Raw genomic sequence first — 18,552 nt, 5'->3', positions numbered from 1 at the left:
TATTCCTTGATGTCACTGATCGGAATCAGCTGTCGTGCGACGGATTGCTTGCGTTCCCGCCGTGCAATCCTCAAGGTCGGGAGGTTGTCTCCAAGATCAACACATCTCTGGCCACTCTCATAAATAAGGCTTCACAAGAACAGGCTCTGCAACTGTTGAGGGCGGCGCAAGGCATGTGGAGGTACAACAGATTGCCAGTATGCGAAGCCCTTCTTGAAAAGGGGGGTCCTGGGGCAGCTGACCAGCCCATGCAACTTCCAAACAGCAAACGGTCGAGCACTTCGCTTTTTGGTGTTTTCCGGGGATCTAAATCACATGATTCGGATGAACTACTACTCCCACCGGTGTGCGGTGTCGTACGAACTTGGGTTGACGGGTCTGTCTCAAGGTTCGAGCCCCTAGCAGTACTCCAGATTCCCAAGAAGCATGGAGCAGACTTCAGAGCAACGGACGAAAAGGGGCGTACGGCATTTGACTTTGCACTCCGAGAGGCCAAGAAGTGTTTGAAAGAAAGTGTCGTCTCAGGGTTGAAATATCTTGATGATAACCCACCGCTTTTGAAGGCGTCTGGCATGAGCTCGGTGGCACTGAGTCATATCAAAGTGGTGCAATATATCCGTTCTGCTCTATAGATCGTTGTACAGTCGTTTTAAGGTAGTCTTACTAGATGGGTTTGAAGTTACTAGTGGACACCCCATAACCTTGTTGTCTCGTTTGAGTGTAGATATAAATTCATATATGCAGATTTGATAACTGGTCACCTTTCCTTACCTTAGTTCAATACCGGAGTTTTGCACGTCCTCTGATATCAAATTCTTGTGAAGACCTACCGATCGCCTGGGTGATCATCCAAATAGTAGATCCTTCCTCTACACCAAATCCAGCCGATTCGTTCTCCATTCCCTTGACTGTACAATATCCCCTAACTCAGTCTTTGGCTGGATGTATGGCTTGATTGCAGTTCGAGCTTTAGTCCTCTGCTCGAAAGCATATGCCATGCTTATCAATCTCTCCTCACTGAACGCTGCTCCAGCAAAACCAATACCAAAAGGCAAGTTTGGTGCTAAAACATCAAGATTGCCGAAGTCATCCTTCACAATTGGTGTGCCATCCGGATGCCGTCCGAAAGGAACAGTTATGACCGGTGTACCTAGAAGCGCGGCGGGAGCCAGGACATATCTCGTTGGAAGTACCAGCGCATCGAGCGAATGATTTTTCAAAGCACCGGCGTACCCCAGTGGACCAGCAAGGTACTGTCTCTCTGTGTAAAGCTCCCAGAAGAGGGGATCGGTGTTGCGAACGCCTCTGATGAGCTCTCTATCCCAGACTTCAGTATTATGTTCTGGATAGCCTTCGCGTGGGTCGCCTTGCGTCCAATTTCGAAGTTCTGCGACCGTGGTGATGTTGTAAGGGTTGTAGGTGAGCCTCGCAAAGTATTCTTCGAGGTTGACGAGGAAGTCTGCGCCCATAACCTGGCTAGACAGGTTGAGTAGACGTGTAACATGGTCACCCACAGGAAGCCATATGTCATCGATGATTTCAGCTCCGCCAGATCTCAGAACGTCCACGGCAGAGTCGAAAACTGAGATGGAGTAGTTGGTATTTGGCCAAGGGGTGTCTTTGAAGAGGTGCCTCGGGATACCAATTCGTTTCCCCTGGAGACCCGAGTCAACACAAGCTGCAGCATAGTCGGGCGACTTGGTGAACGGAATAGCCGAAGTGTAGTTATCTCGAGGATCCGGTCCTGTAATGGCTGCTAGTAAATACGCAGCATCTTTCACCGTACGAGCCATCGGACCAACTACATCTTGGTGCTCGGTAATGGGTATAACGAGGTGCCGTGAGACGAGGCCGAGAGTAGGTTTGATCCCGACGAGATTGGAGACATCGCATGGCATGGTAATCGACCCCAATGTCTCCGTGCCAAGTGAAGCCCACGCAAGACCGATTGAAGATGCGATACCACTTCCTGAGGAGGACTCCAACGGGTCTTGGTTTGGATAGTACGCCCCGATCGGCTGGCCCCCTCGAGCAGACCATCCAGCGCTGGAATTAGTACCCCGACAAGTCGCCCATTGACCCATGGTGGTCTTGCCAAGAATAACCGCACCGGCTTCGCGGAGCTTGTCCGCTACGGTGCTGTCTTCGCCGACTCTTGCGCCGACGAGCGCGAAAGAGCCAGCGGTGTTATTCATCTTGTCGTTGGTCGCAATATTGTCCTTCATAAGCACTGGGATGCCATGCAGAGGCCCAAGAAGAGGTTCGCCTTGCGCCCGAGATTGGTCTAAGGAAGCAGCGATGGAGACTGCGTCAGGGTTGATCTCGGCGACGGCGTGGAGGTCATCGTTCACCTCGTTAATGCGAGCCACGTAGGCATTCACCAAGTCGACGCTAGTGAAGAGGCCGCTGTCGAGCCCTTGGCGTAGATCATCTAGACTTGCGTCTAGAAGGGGCGGGAAATTGGCAGTCGAAGGCTCGCGGCAGAATGAAGCCGCATAAACCGAACATAAAAGGCGTGAGACGGCCTTGGCAAACCAAGATGATGCCATGTTGTTGAAGTACAACTGATGTGAGATTTGGTCTCACGAACCACCAACGCACTCCAATGTCAGAGAATGACTCGGCGTAGGTGTAGCCGTGATATCTATGGACGCATTGTTCTTTGCTGACACCAGCCTCAAATAGGTCCGGAGGATTACAACCCCGGTCAGCAATCTCGTGTGATTCAGCAAGGGGATTCGTGCGATTAGTGGGGTATCTGTCTCACTTGCATCTGAATGCAGCTGCCTCATCTAGCTAGAGCTTTGATCAGCCGAATCTTGATAAGCTGCCGGAGGTCAAAATACAACCCTGAGAGCCGCCGATGGGCACTCGGTATGCATGTTCGGAGGAAACCCCGGATTCAGTGGGGCTCTTCTCGGACCGGCCCCGGATTCACGGTAACAGTCCATGCACTCTGATCGGCAGCAACCTGGCTTGCCCGGCACTCACCGCTTCTCACCGGTTGATACTGGGACTGCTGCAATCGACCATGGTTTTATGAGCATCCTCTGTACACGCGACATGCGCCCCGCTGACCAAGTAGAGTCAGCGGTCAGGTCCACAGTGTATTCGCTGGCAATTGCTGAGCGGCTGGATGCGCTCGCTTACGTCCATTCTGGGGTGGTAAGCAAGCCCAACAGCGCGCCCTTGAAAACCTTGCGTGGTCTCGCATTTAAAATATCATAAAACCAATTTCAGATGCGTTTTTCAAAGAAAGGGCCTGCCACCTTACGGATTGGTTTGAGGCGTGGTACAAAGCGTCCGCTAAGCTCGAGCGCTTCCCGCCCCTGAAGCGTGGGGAAGTCCGGCATTCCGATACTAGCGCCCGTCGAAGGTTCGCAACCGGCCAAGATGTTGAACCAAATCTACAACTTCTTCCTGAAAGAGGACGTCGAAACAGAAATCAAACGAACGCTCGTTCAACTGAATCTGTCTCCACTCATGGCGGGACACACTCCCGCGGGGCCCACCGGTCTCCCTCCTCGCAAGGGTATGCTTCTGGATCTCGTCTTCATTCGGCTCATTCGTTCTAACAGCCTGCAGTTGACAAATTCACCGGAGATGTGATCCATCACGACACATACCCAGCAATCAACCCACTCACTTCATCAGACTGTACCGGCAAAGCGGTTCTGATCACAGGTGCCAGCAAGGGACTGGGCCGAGCCATTGCGATTGGCTATGCCGAAGCCGGCGCATCTCATATTGCGGTAGCTGCTCGATCAGACGTGTCTTCTACCGTCGCTGCCGTCCGTGAAGCGGCAAAGAACGCTGGGCGAGATGAGCCCACCGTGTTTGCCCTCGAGATGGACGTCAGCGACATGGTCAGCGTAAGAGCGGCAGCGGAGAGGCTAACGACTGAATGGAGGCGACTAGACATCTTGGTCAACAACGCCGGTTACATGGCCCCATTCAACTTGCTGCTGGACACGGATGACGACGAGTACATGAAGGCCTGGGATGTGAACTACTGGGGCACATACAGAGTCACCAAAGCATTCTTGCCTTTGATGCTAAAGGGCGGTGATAAGACGATTGTCAACATGTCTTCAGTTGCAGCGCACTTCATGGGGGCCGGCGGTGGTGCATACCATGTGTCAAAGTTCGCCCTCATCCGCTTTACTGAGTTTGTTCAGGATGAGTATGGCGGTCAGGTACGTCTCATGTAGCCCGTGTCGGCATTATTCGGTCAAAACTGACGATGCAACCGGCAGGGGGTTCTCGCATTCTCCATCCACCCGGGTGGTATTCCGACTGACCTATCGTCAAACCTACCCGAGAAGCTGCAATGTAAGAAGCTCCATTGTCTGTTTCTCAACGCATAATACTGACGTTCGAGTAGTCAGGATGACCGATACCCCGGAGCTAGCCGCCCATTCCATCCCCTATCTTACCAGTAAGAAGAGGGAGTGGCTTGGTGGAAGATGGCTTAGCTGCATGTGGGATATGCCAAAGCTGATCACTATGGAGAAAGAGATTGTGGAGAATAATCTGTTGAAGTTCAAGTGCATGGGTTTGTAAGTACGGCTAAGTCTAGTTGGATGTTGGTGTTGGAGGGACTCATGAAATAACAAGAACCTTTTGATGATATTCAAATGTAAATAAGATGACACCAGTCCTCCATGTTATTGAATTACTGATTCTACGATAGGTGTGATTCATAGCACACTCGACTGACGCTCACATCCATCACTAGAACTTAGCTTAATAAACCATGGAATCTTCCACAGCGTTGGGGACTTGTAGATTCTCGACTGCGATAGGCTACGACGTACGATTTTCTCGAGGGTCCAATCCCAAAGAATGGCTTATGAGATCGGATCTTGAACGGCCGCTCTTCTGAAATTATTAAGCCTGCTCAGAAGACCCGATAATTGGGCCTGTCAGCATTGTCTCGCTTGGCTGCATGTCACACTAGACAGCCGAGCCGCAGTGCCGTCTGGGCCTTGGCAAGGCATTCAAAAACAACATCAGGCTGCGAGCGGCTTTTCAAACATCAGCCGCTCACAAGCATCAATATCAAGCGTTGCTAAGGCTTGGAGCCCCGAGTGTTGAAAGCAATCCATCGCTCATACTCATCTAGAACTGGGTATGTTTCGATCAAAGGGCCGGACTCACGACGTGCAGGGCTCTAGGCGAGAGCGAGGGATCTTCACCCTACCAGCCGGTCCACGGTGGCAGCGAGATGCACGATTGCCCGGTATATGAACCCCTTCTGTCTCGTTATGTACATCAGACACCAAGCTAACGATATAACCGTGAAAGAGAGTTCGTTCACCAGCGAAACCCGGCTTGCGGCAGGGCCTGCAGAACAACCAGACGAGGAACAGCCTGCTGTAGACGAGCAATTCTGGGTCCGATGGCTAAGAAATGTCTTTATGACTTTTATTTACAAGCCGATCAAGTCGTTTTTATGGATGATCACACCTCTCGTGGTCTATGTTCTTGAGCTTCTCGAAAGTTTCAACTCAGTTGCAGCGACACCACTGGCCATTTTGATGATGGTCTGGGTCTTTATTGGGCTTCCCTGGTTAATTAGCACAGGCGTGCTTTAGAAATGACAGAGTGCTTTGGATGATGACGCGACTACCTAAGTAGTAAGAAGTCTCAACCCTACAGAAAATCTCATTGGTTTAGCTTTATTGAGTGTCAGGCTGAGCTTTGCTCATCTCAGTATCGTCGATTTCCAATGTACTTTACTCGAAGGCGTCCACCTATGGAACGGGCGTCTCTAAGGTTTTCAGCGATATGCCAACTACTAGGTAGCTTTTAAGCATGATCATAACGTGAATACAGTGGATACATCACTGTAGCCACTCTTGTCAATGAAACACCTCAGCGTGAAGGCCTCTGATGTGTCCATGGGCTGAGTCCTACGCCGGGTGCAGCTGGGGCAAGAAAAATGCTCGAAAGCTGATTGGATCACGGTTTGAAGCCTGTTTGTCCTACGGGAATCTTCAGGAATAGCAACCTGGCAATAGGAAAAGTGCAGCCTAACATAGCCTGATCATTGTGTTTCAGTCGCAATGATCCTCTTGTCGTTCTGGCACAATCTCCCACCGCAACTTTCGTTCAGAGGCACTCATCCACACTCATGTGTGCTAGGGCTGTGGAACTATGCGCTGTGAATGGTTCAACCAGGGGCAGACGGGCATATTTACAGGGGCCAAATACCGAAGCGAGTCTTGGCGGCTGCCTTACATACCCCTACATTTTGCTGGTTACATTCGACGACAGGCGCGCAGTTTGATTCGACGCCTGCTTGCTTCTCAAAGGATCCTTCCGCTGCTTATGTAGATCATCGTCTGGTGTGATGGAGCACAAAGTCAGCAGAACACAAGCTAAAAACCTTCATGCCTCCTCGCCAAGGCGAGAGGCTGGAGTTTCTCAATGTCGGCACCGACTTGGGCATAGTGCTGGGAGTTGCAAGTATTCGACATGGCGTTCAACCTTCGTCCGAGTTCGAGGGACCCCTCACCGCAATCTCATATGCGGGACCAGCAGTACAGCGTCTCGCCGGTCTCACCGAATCTCTCCCGGCGCACATCGGAGACACGACTGGGGCCGACTGATGCGGAGAGGCCGTCATCGGAAAGCCGCATCAAGCGCGCCGGCGGCGCTGAGGCCCAAGTTGCTGAAGTCAATGACCCGCTAGTCTCTGTTCATGGGCAGAATCAGACAAGATCGTACAAGCCCGTTGCCACGGATGACCAGGCTCATGGCAACATCTCAGGTCGCAAAATCTACAATGCGACGGCGCCCACCATCTTCGCCGACCTTGCCGTCGTTGTCTTGCCGTTGGCCGTCATCGTCTTCATTGTACTAGTATGGCGCCTCGATGGCTCGCAAGTTGAAGATGATCTCTCAGCCTGGGAAAACGCAATCACCGTGGTATGTAGATTCGCCGTCATGATTGCCAAAGAAGAATCAACTCCTGGGATGCTCATGCTGATCACTTCCAACATAGCTTGCTACGGCGTTCCCTATTCTTTTTGCATCAGTCATTGGACGTTTGATGTCAGAGGCTGCTCGATGGAAGCTTGAGAAGGGAGGGACCATGGGGTTCCTCGAGCAGCTCATGGGCAGCAGGACCGTTGGCTCAACTGTCATCACCCTCTTCCAACTCCGAACACTGAATTTCGTCGCTATTGGACTGTTCCTTGTCTGGGCGTGTTCACCCCTAGGCGCACAAGCCTTTCTGCGCATGATGGATACGAGTCTCGTCCCTAACCCGAGTCCCGTGGACATAGCCTATTTCGACACACAAGCGCCCCTCGCAGATGGGGTATCGTCAGGACAGGGTAGCAGCGTCGTCGACAGTCTGAACAGACCGAAGCTTGCGAGTCTGGCAACACTGTACACGATCCTCGTAGGAACACCGAAGGCGAACAAAATTGACGCCATGGACCTATGGGGGAATGTGAGAATCCCTTACTTAAGTGCAGATGCAGACAGTACGTGGAGGAGCATCTCGAGCAACTCTGAAGAGGTGGAATACTCGTCGCTGGCCGGTGTTCCAGTTCATTATGCTGGAACTGGAAACGCGACTTTCTCTCTGGAGTCGAGTTACATCCACCTCGTGTGCCCAAACGCTACCAAGTTCCCCGCTTCGGATATTTCCAAGGGCACTGCAAACAGGACAGCCAAGGCCAACGTGACGACCGATTATATGACTGAGGAGTACCCTAATGGAACATGGCGAGGATACAACTACCAACAAGGGTCCAGAGGCTACAGTCAGTGGCCAAAAGTCTGAGCCCACCCACCCTACATACGTGGATCTTACGACACGCCCTAACCCACCCCTCCTTCTACTACTTACACCACAACTACAAATATCCCTCTAGATAAGGTGATTTAGTATTTAAATTAGTAATAATTAACAAGGTAATTATAAACTATTACTAAAGCTATATATAGCGATATACTTAGTAGTAGCATATAGCTAAAATCAGTATATTATAAGGGTCTAGCCACTTAGACTGGAAGGGCTTAGGGATAGTTCAGCTAGACTAAGCTGAAAGGATAGAGAACTCTATAGAGATAGGGTATAGAACTCTCTATAGCGAGGACTTAGTAAGTACTTACTAAAGAGTTAGAAAAGAAGATCTTAGAAGAAGTAAGTAAAAGTAATATAGTAATATTATACCTACTTTTTAAGTACTTCTTCTATTAATTTAACTTAACTATAGTTTATAGCCCCTAAATACCTTTATAATTTTTTTATTTTTACTTTACTTTAAGAAGGTTAATAATAATAATAGTGCTATATATTTAAGTAATACTTATTAATTAAACTAAGGAACTTATATTTAATATTTACTAAGTATTAAGTGAGATAGCTTATATAAGCCTATATAGGGAAGATAACCTTAGTAAATAATTAGAGGATAATATAAGTTAATAAGGGGAGGTGAGAAGTTATATTTTAAGTAAGGCTAGGGGTTTTAAAGAAGATAGGCTATTTATACTAAACGTTTACTAAAAGGATAATAAGTATATATAGGAGAATAGGGAATATAAGACCCCTCTTTATAGATTAGATAGGCTATAAAGCTAAACGTCTATAGCTACTACTTATAGGTTAGCCTAAGCTAGAGGGCTAAATAAAGCTATTAACTAAGTATTAATATAGTAAATTATAACTATAATAGCTAACTAGTATAAACTAATTACTACTATATTAAGTAACTAAATACTTACTAAATAGTTACTAAAGGTTTATAAGAAACCCTTAAACTATAATATAGCTTACTTTACTAATAAATCTATTAGTATAGAAAGGGAAGATTAGCTTATTATAGTAGAGGAGGCTTATAAGTACTACCCTAGCTACTCTAATAACTAGTATATCTAGTAGGCCTTAAGTATAGTAGAGTATACCTTATAAATAGAATAGTAAACTTATTAGTAAATACTTATAGATATATTAGGGAAGTAGGTTAACCCTATATAGGAAGATTTTAGAGTTTTTATAAGAAGGTAATATATAGTACTTAAACTCTAAGAATAGAACTACTATAATACCTTAAAGTAGTACTACTAGAAAGAGGATAAAAAACCTATTATATACTAAGCTTATTAAGAGTCTATTAATTAAGCCCTTAGTAAGCTAAATATAAGTAATATAAAGGCTTATATATTCTTTTAGGGTTTTACTAAGACCTTAAAAGATAAGCTTTTTAAGTAAGATATTAATTATATTAATATATATACTATAGCTTTATATATATAGAGACTATAGGAGATTTTAGAAGGGAGATATATAGGAAGGCTTACTAGCTATTCTAAGTTATATAAGTAACTACACTTAGGCTTTTTAAACTACTCTTATAAAAGTAGCTTATAACCTCCTTAGTTAATAGACCTAAGGGAGCGCTATCTAAAAACTCTATCTTAGAATAATTATTTAGTAAACCTCTATATAAGGCTTAGCTTTAATAGTAAGCTTTCTAATTTTTAGGGAACTTAGTACTATAATTATAAGAAATATAGGTATATATCCCCTAATTATACTAAACTATATATATAACCTATAAGTAGTAATTAGAACTTAAACTTAAGATAAGGTAGGATTAATATTATTATAGTCTCTTATATAAATAACGCTAAAGACTTAGGAAATAAGTAGGTATAGAGGTAACCCTAAAAGGTATTACGCTAGAAATCACTTTAGTTCCTATAGGGTAGATTATTAAGGGTTAAGTAATTATACTCTAAGTATATAATAAGGTTAAACTATTAGTTAATATAGATATTTATACTATAGTAAACTTTATATAAGAAGACCTTATTAAGAAACTCTTACTAAAAGAGGCTATTAGTATTATAGCTCTAAAGTTAATAGATTTTTAAAGAAGATTAATACTTACTAATAAAGTTTATTAACTTACCCTCTTCTTAATTAATAGTTAAAGCTATCTATAGAAGATTTAGAGAGTGTTTATAGCTAGCTTATATCTTAAGGGAGTAGGAGATATCCTTCTATCTAATAACTTAATAAATAGAGAAGGTATCTATATAAATACCTATACTTATACTTAGTTATATAATTATATCTTACTTACTAAGCTAGAGGTAATAATATAAGAGATTATAGAAAACAGCTAGAAAGCCTATATAATATATTTAATAGAAGCTTTAGTCTTAGATAAAAAAGATATTAATACTTTAGGTAAAAGCTTACTAGATAAGAGGTATAAGAAGAATATCCCTAAAGAACTTAAACCTTTTACTAACGTTTTTAATAAGGAAAATATAAAGAAGGTCTCTAAATTAAAAGGAGTAGTATATTATATTAAGCTAAAACTTAGTAAAGAGCCCCTATATAAGTTAATATACCTTATATTAGTAGAATAGCTATAAACCCTTACTAAATATATTTAAGAAATAGAGGTAATTAGATATATCTACTACTTAACTAGCTCTACTAAGGTATTAGTCCTATTTATACTTAAAAAGGATAGTAGTTTATAGTTATATATAGATTATAGAGGACTAAATAAAATTATAATAAAGAATTAATACCTTTTACTACTAATTAGTAAGCTCCTAGATAAGTTTATTAATATAAAGTTTATTTCTAAGATTAATTTAAGTGAGGTATATTATAAAATTATAATTAATAAAGTAGATAGATAGAAGATTATATTTAAGACTTAATATAGGTACTTTAAATATATAGTAATACTATTTAGGCTTATAAACGCTCTAGTAACCTTCTAAGTATATATTTACTAAATACTTATTAACTTTTTAGATATTTACTATATTATATACCTAGATAATATTCTAATCTATTTAGATATTAAGGAGTAATATACTAAAGACCTCTATATAGTTCTATATCGCCTAAGGGCTATTAAGCTATTTATAAAACTAAAGAAGTATAACTTCTACTAAATAGAAATAGATTTCCTTAAGTTCTATATTACTTAAAATAATATTAAAATAGACCTAAATAGAATCTAAGTAGTTACTAAATAGCTAGTACTAAAGTCTTTTAGGGATATCTAAGTTTTCTTTAGTTTCTATAACTTTTATTATAAATTTATTACTAAATACTTTTATATTACAGCTCCTATAAATAGCGCGCTAAAAGGAAGTTAAAACAGTATAAAGTTAGGAGCTTTTATTTAGATAGAGGAGATATAGACTATATTTAAGATACTTTAGAGAGCGTTTACTAAAGCCCTAATATTAAGATATTATAACCTAGCATTAGAAACTAAGGTTAAGACTAATATATCTACTTAGGTAGTATTTAGTATACTTTTATAGAAATATAATACTATTTAGTACTTAATAACCTTCTAGTTAAAGAAGCTTTTAGATATAGAAAGATATTAAGCTATAAGGTAATAAGAGCTCTTTGCTATTATAGAAAGCTTAGATTATTAGGTATAGTACCTTTAAGGGCTCCCTGAGAAATTCTTAGTACTTATAGACTATATAGCACTAAAGGGGGTACTTACTGTACTTATGTGTGATATTTATAGAAGGCTTATATAATAGGTCTACTACCTATTAGTATTTAATTTTGAAATTTAATATAGATTAGGAGTTACTAATCTAGTAGATAGACTGTTATAACGCTTTAACTATATAGTAGAAGACTTTAGGGTAGATAATATACTCCCTACCTTTAGGAAGAAGCTAGGACTTATTAGCTAGCTATTAGTAATAACTTACTAATATATTACTAAGCTTAAAAGAACTATAGCTATTATAAGAACTTATATCTAAACTATTTAGTAAAGTATATAAGAACCTTACTAGAAGGCTAGCTTTAAGGTTAAGAGATCCTTACCTTTAGGTTAGTACTATCTTATAAAGGGTATTAATAAGTTACTATATTAAAGTATATATATTAGCGTTATTACCTACTTAAAATTATATATAGATATTATACTAATTACTCTATAAGAAGATAGTAATATACTAGAGGACTTAGGGGGAGCTAAAATTACTATATTAGAGTAGTATATCTTATATACTATAATAAAGGAGCTTATTTAGGATGAAATAGTATATATATTATAATTAGGTGTGAATCTTAAATAGATAGTTAGAGGACTATAGGCTAAAGACTACTTCTATAGAGAACTTATAGCTAAGGTTTACTAAGACGCTAGGGAACACTAAGGGTACTAACTTAATAAGAATAATATCTTTTAGTTTAGAAGAAGACTTATTATCCTAGAAGAGGGATCTTTCTACTATAAAATCCTAAAAAACTACTATAATATACTTAGATTAAGGTATATAGGGGTGAATAAGATAGTAGAGCTAATCCTATAAAAATTCTATTAGCTATACCTAATAGAGGATATATAGCGATATATCGCTAAGTGCTTATATTACTAAGGAGTATATATACTATAGTATAAGCTATATAGACTGCTATAAATACTAGAATTACTAGTATACCTATTTTAATAGATTTCTTTAAACTTCTTAATTAGCTTACTAAAGAGTTATTAAGATAATAGGATTATATATAATATAATCTTAGTAGTTATATATTAAATAACTAAAGTAGTATGATTTCTAGTGATAACTAAGTAATTAGATACTATAAGTTTAGTAAAGATCTTATATTAAGAGATTAAATACTAGTATAGTATACCTAAAGCTATTATTAGTAATTAAAATAAGTTAATTACTAGTTAGTTCTAGTAAGACTAAACTAAAGCTTAAGATATAGAAGGGTATATCTCTACTACGTAATATCTATAGATAGATAGTTAGATTAAGAGAATACACTAAACCTTAATTATATACCTCTTAAAGTTTAGTAAAGGCTTATATAACTAGTAGGTAATATAGCTAATTAAAGCTGAATTCTTATATAATAATAATAGATATACTACTATTAGTATATTACTATTTAAGGCTTTTATAGGTTACTATTTTTAAATAATTAATTACTACCTATTAGGTATTAAAATTAAAACTTAAGAGGTTAATAAAAAGCTTAAGAAGTTAATAGAGGTTTACTAAAGGATAGCTGAGAATTAGTAATATATAATAGAAGTATAAGCTAAAAATATAAATACTAAAAGGAAGGTATAATTATATAAGGTTAGAGACGTTATAAAGCTTTTAATAAAGAACTTCTACTTTATAAAGAGTTAGTAAAAACTTACCCTATAATTTATTCTTATACTAATTATAGAGGTTATAAGCCTTAATACCTATAGAGTATAGCTCCTAGAAAAATATAATAAGGTATATAATATCTTCTTAGTTACTTTATTAGAACTATAATATAGCTAAAAGCTTACTAAAGGATAGCTTCTAAACTTAAAAGAGGACCTTAAAGAATAAGAAATTAAGGATATTATATTATAAAGGGATATACTAATAGGTTTTCTATATTTAATTAAGTAGAAAGGCTAGCTAGTAGAATATAATACCTAAGAGCTTAAAGAATACTTAGTGAATACTTTATAAATCTTTATAAGATTTAAGAAGTAATAATATAAGTTATACTATAAGTAAGATAATAAGTAGTATAGAGAAATAAGGAAAAGTTAATTAACTATAGAAAGACTTTAAAGAAAATTACTCTTAAAAGTAATATATAAACCTAGGGGTATCTAACTAAAAACTCTAAAGAAAAGCTATTATATACTTACTAAAGATCTACTAAAAACTACTAAGAATTATCCTCTAAGTTACTTAAATTCTTACTAATACTATTACTATTAGGACTAATATCTATATCGTTCTCACTATTACTACTCTTACCTTCTAATAATTTATCCTCCTCTCTAGAATTAATAAGATTTTTATAAATACTTATAGAGGAAGTACTAATATCCTTATAAATATTAAGTTAAGGAGTAGGGCTAGAGCTAATATATTTAAGAATTATAACTAAGGTATACTTATAAGAATTATAAAATATCTAAGAAGCCTAAACTTTAGAGGGATCTTAAATAAATAAGCTAAATATATAAGGGTTATTACTTAAGAGATATTTCTCTAAGATATTATTAAGCTTATTAAAGAACTAAACCTAATTAAAGATATAGTTTTTATCTTAGAAGTACTAAGGTAGGGTATTTTTAAGCTAAAGATAAGTCTACTTAATAAGGTCCTTATCCTTCTTTTAGTAAGTATTTTATAAAGAAACTATTAGCTATTAAAGAAAAACCTAATCTAAGGGATTATATACTTTAAGTTAGATCTTAAGATATACTTAGGCGTAGTTAGTAGTAGTCTTCTTAGTATTTATCTATAGTAGTTAGTTATTATACTACTTAGAGTTAAGCTAAAGCTTAATAAAGTTTACTAACTACTTATAGAGTAATAGGAGAAGTACCTAACTATTTATAATTATAGTATATATATAGTAGATCTTATACTAATAATACTTACTAGCTTTAATTTAAGTAGCATAGCGTTTTACTTAGTTCTAGAAAATTTAAGTACTATTAATTAGATAGTTAGAGATTTAGTTATACTAATAGTTAGTCTAATGCTTTAGTAAAAGGTTACTAAATATTTACTTTATGATATTTAATACTATATAAATAATATATTTAGTAGGTAGTATTACTTATATTAGTATAAGTATATACTACTTTAGTAATTTAGTAGAGCTATAAGGCGTAAGAGATATAAGGCTTACTACTACCTAATTAGTTATACTAATAGGTACTACTATTCTTTGCTAAGTTATTAGGCTTATATAATGCTAAAATATAAGTAATTAGGGTTTTAATACTTATAATAATTAGATATAAAAGTGGTATTAAAAGGGGAAAGCTTTATAAAGGCTTAATAAAGCTTTACGAAATATGAAAGCTATTATAATATAATATGATAAAGAGGAAGAAAAAAACTAACTTTAAGTGGGAAAAAGGGTATTATTTTATAGATAGATATAAGGTATTATTAAATAGTTAGGGAAGTAGCTATAACTTTAGATAGAAAGAATAGTAGTTATTTATTATAATAAGTACTATTAAAAGTGAGAAGGTAAGTATAATAAATTAATAATAGTAGTTACTATCTAATATTCTAAATAGCTTTATAATATACCTATTTTAGAAGGGGGATAAATAGGATAAAAAAATAAAGTTATTATAAGGCTATTATTTAGAGAGGGTTTACTAAGTAAAGAATAAAATATTTATAAGTAAAGAATATAAAACTTACTAAAAATAATTTCTTTCTTTAAGGAATAAGAGAGACCTCTAATGAAATCCTATTTAATAGATAATAATAGTACTAAGGGATAAGAAAGCCTTAGTAAATATATAGTAGATAACTACTATATAGATAATAGAGATAACCTATAATAATAATAATAACTATAAAAAAGCTTATTATAGATAATAGAGGTTCTTACCTACTACTAGTCCTATTCTATAATAAGAACTACTATAATTAGAAGGGGGATAATTATAAAGGTCTAGCTACTTAGATTAGAAAAGCTTAAGGATAGTTTAGCTAGACTAAACTAAAAGGATAGAGAACTTTATAGAGATAGGGTATAAAACCCTCTATAGTAAGGACTTAGTAAGTATTTACTAAAAAGTTAGAAAAGAAGATCTTAGAAGAAGTAAGTAAAAGTAGCGTAGTAATATTATACCTACCTTTTAGGTGCTTCTTCTATTAGTTTGACCTAACTATAGCCTATAGCCTCTAAATACCTTTATATATATTATTACTAAGTACTTCTTATTATAACCTATTATATATAGATAATAGTTAACTAACCTACTTAGGCGTTAGGTAGCTAGGATAGGATATTTATACTATAGAATTAAAGGGAATAATAGGGACTTACTTAAAACAGAAGAACTATAGTATAAGTTATATAATAATAAGATAAGAGAATAATTAGTGGAGTATAAAAAGAAATACTTAGCGATTAGTTAGTATTACTAACTAATTATAATTACCTATATACCTAAGTGATCACCTAAAAGTAGATAAAGGATACTATTTAAGACTTATATATAGTATAACTTAAGCCTCACTTAAAGTTAGACTTCTATAACTCTTTAGTAATTAACTTAGTATTTATCCTTATAGATACTCTTAGCTTACTTTTATTATAAATTACTTATTAAGCTTAAGATTAATCACTTTAGTCTCTAAAAGACTTAATCTACTACAGCTTATAACTTATAACTTAAACTATAACCTTAGTATACTATTATAATATATTAATCCTTAGCTTCTATTAGTAAACCTTACTATTAAATAGCTAACTATAACATTTTAATTACTCCTATTTAGTAAGTTAACTATTAATACCTACTAATAGTAAAATAATAAGTATATCTTTACGCGCCTCTACTAAGTTACCTACTTTAAGGACCTCCTCTTCTTTATAGTAACTAGTCTAAAACCTAGCTAAAGAACTTAAAGGAGCCCTTATAGCAATAAACTCTAATAATAAGGTAACCCTAAAGAAAGATACCTATAAATACCTTTAAGCTAGAGTTAAGAAAGGAGATAATAATATTACTAAGGTTTAGACTATATATAATAACACTACTATAGAACTTCAAAGCCTTAAAGAAATAATATAATAACTAAGAAATAGCTTCTAACGTATCGTAGACCTAAAAAATAAAGTTATCTAACTTAGAGGATAAAATAGGAATACTAATATTAAAGAACTCTAAGAAGAAATCCACACCCTATACATAGCTACTAATATTATTATAACCCCTACTAAAGGATAATAGAAACTTAAGCTTAATACCCTAATTACTTATAATAGTACTCTTAGATAACTTAAGTTATTCTTAATCTAAGTTAAGAACTATTAGAACTTCTACTATAGAGACTTCACTAGCTAAACTAAGAAAGTTATCTATACTACTACTTACCTATAAGGATAAGCTCTTAAATAGTTTAAACTTATCTAAGAAGAGTTCCTTAAGTATAAAACCTTAGATAAATACTCTACTAAGACTTATAATATCTATAGTAGCTTTAAGGGATTTAAAAATACCCTCTATTCTCTCTTCTAAGACCCTAATAAGAAATAATAAGCTAAGAGAGACCTTATATAGCTATAATAGATAAAGTTAACTAAAGAATATACTACTATATTTAGGTAACTTAGTATCTAATTAAATTTTACTAAAGAAACTAAGATCTTTATGTTCTATTAAGGACTTAAGGATAAAGTTAAAAATGAGATTATTAAGGTTAACTATCTTAAAGACTTTTTTTAGTATACTAACCTTATTATTAAGATTAATAATTAATTTTTTGAACGCTATAAGGAAAAAGGTGAAAAAAGATAAAGACTAAACTTTAGATATAAATACTAATAGTAACCTTATTAGAAGTTTAACCCCTAGTAGAATAATAATAGACCTTATAATAACTAGAATAACACCTACTAAAGTACTACTTATAGATAATATAATAGACCTATAGATCTCAGTATAATAACTAAACCTAATAATAAAAAACCTTAGAACCTTAAGTGTTATAACTATAATAAATAAGGATATATTACTAAAAACTATAAGTAGCCTAAGAAGCTTCCCTAGAAGCTAATAGCTAAATAATTATAATAAGTTAATACTATCGCAAAAACCCTATATATATCCTAATCCTAGACTAGATACTATAATAATAACTATTAAATCTACTTTAAAGATAAGGAAATATTAGGATACTACTTAAGGGATAGTAACCTTAGACGTTCTAAATATAATATAACTACCTTAGATATATATCTAAGAACCCTAGTAATAATATATACTAGTAATAGTAAGATCTAAAGGAAAACTAGAGAATAACTAGATAAAATGCTCTAAGTATAGTAACTCTAATTAATTCCTAGTTCTACCTTAAAAATAACTAATAACTAAAGTTAGACTAACTATAAACTCTTAAACTAAACTACCTATATAATACCTAAAAAACTAAAGAGTAATAATAAATAGAAACTTTTATACCTCTAAGTAGCTAAAGAAATATACCTAGAAAGGATCTAAGAAGAGCCTTATAACCTACTTTAGGAAAGATAACTTAGTGCTATACTCTTATATATAGAACGAAGGAAGTAGGTATATAGAAATCCTATTAGAATTAAATAAATTAATTAAAAACTTTAAGAATAGATAAGGGAAGAATCTAATAATAAACTAGATTACTAATATAACCTCCTAGAGGAATAATAACTATTTAATCTTATAAATAACTAGACTTTTAGAGAAGGAGAAGGTTCTCCTTATGACTTAGATGAACTTTATAATATTATATACTAATATACTTAGGTAGAGATTACCTATAGGCTTACCTCTAATGTGGATAATATTAGCTCTAAAGAGGAATCTAAGAAAGATAATATACTTAAGTAAATTATATATAAGCAAATTAACTTATATAACGATAAATAATTTATTAAGCTTTATAGTATACTTAACGTAAGACTAAAAATATATTACACCTTATAACTTAGAATTAAAAATCACCTATACCTTAGAATTACTAACCCTAACTATTAATACCTCTTTTAGGTAT

General features: G+C 36.0%; 3 protein-coding genes across 3 annotated transcripts; 2 read left to right on the top strand and 1 right to left on the bottom strand.

Annotated features, from left to right (window-relative positions):
* Nucleotides 1-869: 869 nt before the first annotated feature.
* On the bottom strand, nt 870-2,549 carry GCG54_00013781 (putative amidase; the record flags this gene model as incomplete). Its single annotated transcript, XM_045413629.1, has 1 exon — nt 870-2,549. The coding sequence occupies one exon, from the start codon at nt 2,547-2,549 to the stop codon at nt 870-872; it is 1,680 nt and encodes a 559-aa protein (XP_045269700.1).
* An 844-nt stretch (nt 2,550-3,393) lies between these two features.
* GCG54_00013780 (Short chain dehydrogenase mpl6) lies at nt 3,394-4,563 on the top strand (the record flags this gene model as incomplete). The annotated part of the gene is made up of 4 exons (XM_045413628.1): nt 3,394-3,532; nt 3,586-4,196; nt 4,257-4,332; nt 4,385-4,563. The coding sequence occupies 4 exons, from the start codon at nt 3,394-3,396 to the stop codon at nt 4,561-4,563; spliced, it is 1,005 nt and encodes a 334-aa protein (XP_045269699.1).
* A 1,917-nt stretch (nt 4,564-6,480) lies between these two features.
* Nucleotides 6,481-7,798, top strand: GCG54_00013779 (uncharacterized protein; the record flags this gene model as incomplete). Its single annotated transcript, XM_045413627.1, has 2 exons — nt 6,481-6,933; nt 7,010-7,798. 2 exons carry the CDS (start codon nt 6,481-6,483, stop codon nt 7,796-7,798), a joined length of 1,242 nt encoding a protein of 413 aa, XP_045269698.1.
* Nucleotides 7,799-18,552: the final 10,754 nt, after the last annotated feature.

Source organism: Colletotrichum gloeosporioides (genome assembly GCF_011800055.1).
Source record: "Colletotrichum gloeosporioides strain Lc1 chromosome Unknown consensus_11, whole genome shotgun sequence".
Classification (NCBI taxonomy): domain Eukaryota; kingdom Fungi; phylum Ascomycota; class Sordariomycetes; order Glomerellales; family Glomerellaceae; genus Colletotrichum; species Colletotrichum gloeosporioides.
Note: the sequence above shows the minus strand (reverse complement) of the source record. Positions and strands in the feature narration are given on the sequence as shown.